Raw genomic sequence first — 5,000 nt, forward strand, 5'->3', positions numbered from 1 at the left:
CTCCTGTCAGCGTGCAAAAATGTACACAACGTATTGGTTTGCGAGATAGGCTCCATGCACAGCAGCCATATATTGGAAAGAAATGTTCTTTTTGTTCTTAACATCGCAGTTTTCACACACACACACACACACACACACACACACACACACACACACACACACACACACACACACACACACACACACACACACACACACACACACACACACACACACACACACACACACACACACACACACACACACGTGTTACCAATGATGCAACACGTTGTGAGCTTGTAGATCGGCTATTTTCAAATAGCCTATAGGTATGAAATAGTGCTAAAGTGATTAATGTGTGTTTTATAATTTATATAACTAAAGTTATGAAATAATTGCAGTGGAGTAAAAGTATAATATTTGCCTCTAAGATGTAGTGGAGTAGAAGTAAAAGTATTGAAAATGGGAAATACTCCAGTAAACTCCAACATGTGACACAATATTAAACTGTGATGGAGATGAATTATGCTATGTTAACCATGTTCTAATGGTACTCTCTGTCTCTCTCTCTGTGTGTGTGCGCGCACGTGCGTGTGTGCGTGCAGTTGGTGGTCACCATGTTCTGGGGTCTGTACCTGTACGACAGAGACCTGGTGTATCCCAGACTACTGGACAACTTCATCCCACAGTGGCTCAACCACGGCATGGTGAGTACACTGTGTGTGTGTGTGTGTGTGTGTGTGTGTGTGTGTGTGTGTGTGTGTGTGTGTGTGTGTGTGTGTGTGTGTGTGTGTGTGTGTGTGCATGTGCGTGTGCGTGTGACTATACCGGTGAGGGCCACGTCATGTCCCCACAAGTATAGTAGAATTTGAGAAACACAACATTGTGAGAAAATGTTACCGGTGCTCAAAGAGAATTCATGATTCATTGATTTTAGAGAAAGGCTCACAATTAGGCAAAGATTCAGGTTAGATTCAGGGTTACGATTAGGCATTTAGGGCAGGGGTCTTCAACAGGGGGTCCGGGACCCCCTGTTGAAGAGGTTTGGTGTAGATGTAAAAAAGTGCAGACCAAGTACAGAGCCAGAGGTCAAGTTTACTAGGTATTGACAGTTTAAACTAAAGGTAGGGTAAGTGATTTTATTTGGTTAAATAGCTCTATATTTTGATAGTACTCATTGATATAGAGTGTTTGTTCAGTAACAGGAGTCTCCATGTCTCTCCAGCTCTGTAAACAGAAAATGCATTTTCAGGTCGAGATACCAATTTCATCCAATCAGGATAGAGAACTCACTCAGGATACCGATTAAACAAGTGAAATTGGAAGTGATGACACAAAGAAATTAACAGACAAAATTGCAACTGCAACACTATAAAAATGAAGCTGATAAATGCGTACTTTCTCCTGATTGGCTGACATTTTGTTACCTGCCCGAAAATGCATTTTCTGTTTATTAAAGAGCTGGAGAGACCTGTGACTTAAAAAAAACACTCTATAGCAATGATTACTATCATAATATAGTGCTTTAATCTTTTAACAAAAAAACGTTTTGTTTTAACCAAAATATATCATAAAGTTTAATCCGCAACAGTTATATACAGTTATATTTTTATACATAGTAGGGATGAGACGTCCCCTTTATTTTCAGCTCTTCCAGTGTACACACACTGTTAGGCCGAAGCATTTAGAAAGGTGTGTGAGCCAACAGTCTTGTCTGGAGCAGGGGGCATGAGTTGGTGGTCCCAGGGGATGGCAAGTGTCGCCCCCTAGTGTTCACATTTAACCTCAAATTCACTTCTTTAATGGGTAATGTCCTCGACCTATTTTGATGACAGTGTAAATAAACATGGACCCACGCGGGTCCATTTTATTTATCATTATTTTTTACATTTATTATATGCATTATATGCAGTGCTGGTGTATATATAGTATAACATGACACATTGACAGTAGCCTATGTTATATTATGATTTATAAAAGATTGACAGTATGTTATATAATTATGATGTATGACAGCTAGTCACTACAGGCAAACATTTTTTTTCTTTTTTTAAATAACATTTTTTATTGTATTTTCGAAAATGTTGTGAGGTTGTAGATTGGCTATTTTCACTATATACATATATATATATATATACTTAAAGGCCTCTATTTTTTGGTGGTGGTGTGCAGAGGCTCCAGTCCATCAGAGGTGTGTGTGACTGACAGTGATTTGCCAGTCAAAAAGCCGGTATAATCCACTGTTTAGATAAGCTGCTACCAACACGCTGAAGTTTCCATCCACACTCCACACCTCACTGATAACAGCAGGAAATGTGTGTGTGTGTGTGTGTGTGTGTGTGTGTGTGTGTGTGTGTGTGTGTGTGTGTGTGTGTGTGTGTGTGTGTGTGCAGTGCACGCGTGGGCGTGTGTGCCACAAGTGCATGCATGCATGCATGCACTTGTGGCTTGAGCGTGCATGTTTGCGTGTATGCGTGCATGCGTGTTTGAGTGTGGTGTGTGTGTGTGTGTGTGTGTGTGTGTGTGTGTGTGTGTGTGTGTGTGTGTGTGTGTGTGTGTGTGTGTGTGTGTGTGTACAGTAAATCAGCTGTCAGATAACTCTGATAATACTTTTTTTCCAGCTCTGTCCATAGATATGCAAAACCTCCCTGTCTCACTTCCTCATGAGAGTCAACACCAGAGAGAGAGAGAGAGAGAGAGAGAGAGAGAGAGAGAGAGAGAGAGAGAGAGAGAGAGAGAGAGAGAGAGAGAGAGAGAGAGAAAAGAGAGTCAGACTGACAGACAGACAGACAGACAGACAGACAGACAAGCACAGCGGAGTCAGGTAAAATTAGGAAGAAAGAGAGAGAGAGATAGAGAGACAGCAATGTCTGCAAAAAACTTCTTGCATCTGGAATGACAAAGTCCTGAGGTTAAATCTGATTCGGGACCAAAATCCTCTATTACCCAACATGGTACAAATGTCTTGCGCAGTCCAATCCTCAGTGTTAAAGCCCAGCACACGCTCCATTCCCACATCTAAACTTTTCTTCAGAAAGGGAGGTTGATTTAAAGGGACATTTCACTTAAAAAAGAAATTGGGTTAGGGTTAGTTAATCGTCTACTCAGGCCTTTTTTAAGTTGCTTGATTCAGATATTTGATATTCATTTTATCAGACACGCCCCCTTCCTATACAAACCCATTATAACTTCAAACTCCATTTTAACATGTTAGATTCATCAAAAACAATGGGTTTGTATAGGAAGGGGGGTGTCTGATAAAATGAATATCAAATATCTAAATACTGAATCAAGCAACTTAAAAACGATCTGGGGGGTTCACAAAAGCGTGAGTAGACGATAAAATGACCCAACGTTTTTTTTAAAGTAAAATATCCCTTTAACTACAAACTGACGCCATTCAGAACTTCTGATGGCCGGTCCTCAGAACTTTCTCTCGGAACTCGTAAACCTCCCCCAGATGTCCTGACTCTCTCGAACTATGGTTTGGAAAGCCCGTCTGAAACCGGGAAAGATTTTCCGAAGTTGGAAAGGAGCGTGCATAGAGTATGGAAGCCCTGACGTCACTCCGTTATCCCCTGGGTCACGGAAGTCATTTATTTTCTATTGAAAATGCCATAGGTTCGTCTTAGCATCGCGTCACATAAGAACTGTCTTCTTAAAATTAACGAATCAGCCCCAGCGATTCTGACAGGCATGTAACTCTGTGTCGTTTATGATATTGATTTACATTTGATAACGTCTGCGTTTTTATTTTCACCCAGTGCCAATTGCCTATGTAATCCTGGGCGCTACTCTCCCTCTGCCAGCCTAGGGAGAGTCCACAACTGAGCTCATGCCTCCTTCAATGTATGAGGAGCTAGCAGGCCGCTTCTTATCACCTGACGGGGGGGGAGTTTCCCCGGTTTGACGTAGCGCGTGGAAGGAACACGTTATTCCAACCAGTTCCATTCCCCTCCATCAGGCGCCCCGGCTGACCAGAGGGGGAGGCGGTATAGAGACCAGGATTACTGCATGTTTTTTTGTGAGGGTACCTACACAGAAAGGCCCTTTGATTGATGTGAAAATTGATTTATTTTCGTCAGTTGATGCTTCATATCCATTATGAGCGAAATCGGATTTTTTTTGGAGCACAGTTCTCGTATGCCATGGTGCTATTGAGACCATAATGTATTTTCAATGGGAAAAAAATAACTCAGGGGGATAAAGCGGCCTCTAGTGGCATTGACGTCAGACTTCGGTTCTCTATTGGCCTTTAACTCCAAGAGCGTACAAATGGAACCAAATGGACCGGGTCCATTTGGTTCCATTTGTACGCTCTCAGAGTTACAGTCCTGCACGGGTCCACTTGGTCCCCTGGGGGTACCCCCTAGGGACCCGACGTTTGAGAGAACCAGCGAAATAGAGTATAAATGTCTTGCACTGTAAAAAAACAAACATTTTGCACACTCTCCCCGGGGTTAAAACAACACTCGGAATTTTAACTATGTAGAAATATTAGCTTTTTCACCCAAGAAAAAGGCCATAAAAGTGTCCTCAACTCTGACACGGATTAACACATGTGCACGCACCCACGCACAGAGACACACACTCAGTGCATGGCAGACGAGCGCGGGCCGGTCAGCAGAGAGAGGGCTTTTAGCGATGCCGGTTCGTTGAGAGTTGAGGTAATGTGTTTTGCAGCGCGATCGCTCGCTCGGTGCAGCGTGAGAATGATTTTATCAGTCACCATAACACTTCATCAATTCAAAGCAACTGCAAGACATAGGCATTTGGTGCGTGTGTTCGTGCGCGCGTCTGTGTGTGTGTGTGTGTGTGTGTGCGTGTGTGTGTGTGTGTGTGTGTGTGACAGAGACAGAGGAGTGTGCGTCTCGAGGAGGATGATGTAAAAGGTGGGTGGATGTTATGATGGCGTCGCTAGGCAGCGCCCCTGGATGGAATCAAAACAAAACAGCACCGACCTCAAACAGCTGACTACAATTCACTGAACACACACACAGCCTCCATCTCTGACAGACGCA

The 5,000-nt window shown here is 43.0% G+C and overlaps 1 protein-coding gene across 1 annotated transcript in view; it reads left to right on the forward strand.

Moving 5' to 3' along the window:
* The window catches only part of aig1 (androgen-induced 1 (H. sapiens)), a gene marked incomplete at both ends in the record, with an annotated part of 77,906 nt that overhangs the window by 28,495 nt on the left and 44,411 nt on the right, over window positions 1-5,000 (forward strand). The window contains one exon of the mRNA XM_084082036.1: window positions 585-686. Coding sequence (XP_083938162.1) covers window positions 585-686 — 102 coding nt within the window. The remainder of the gene's footprint in view (window positions 1-584; window positions 687-5,000) is intronic.

Source organism: Gymnoscopelus microlampas (genome assembly GCF_963454915.1).
Source record: "Gymnoscopelus microlampas genome assembly, chromosome: 16".
Classification (NCBI taxonomy): Eukaryota; Metazoa; Chordata; class Actinopteri; order Myctophiformes; family Myctophidae; genus Gymnoscopelus; species Gymnoscopelus microlampas.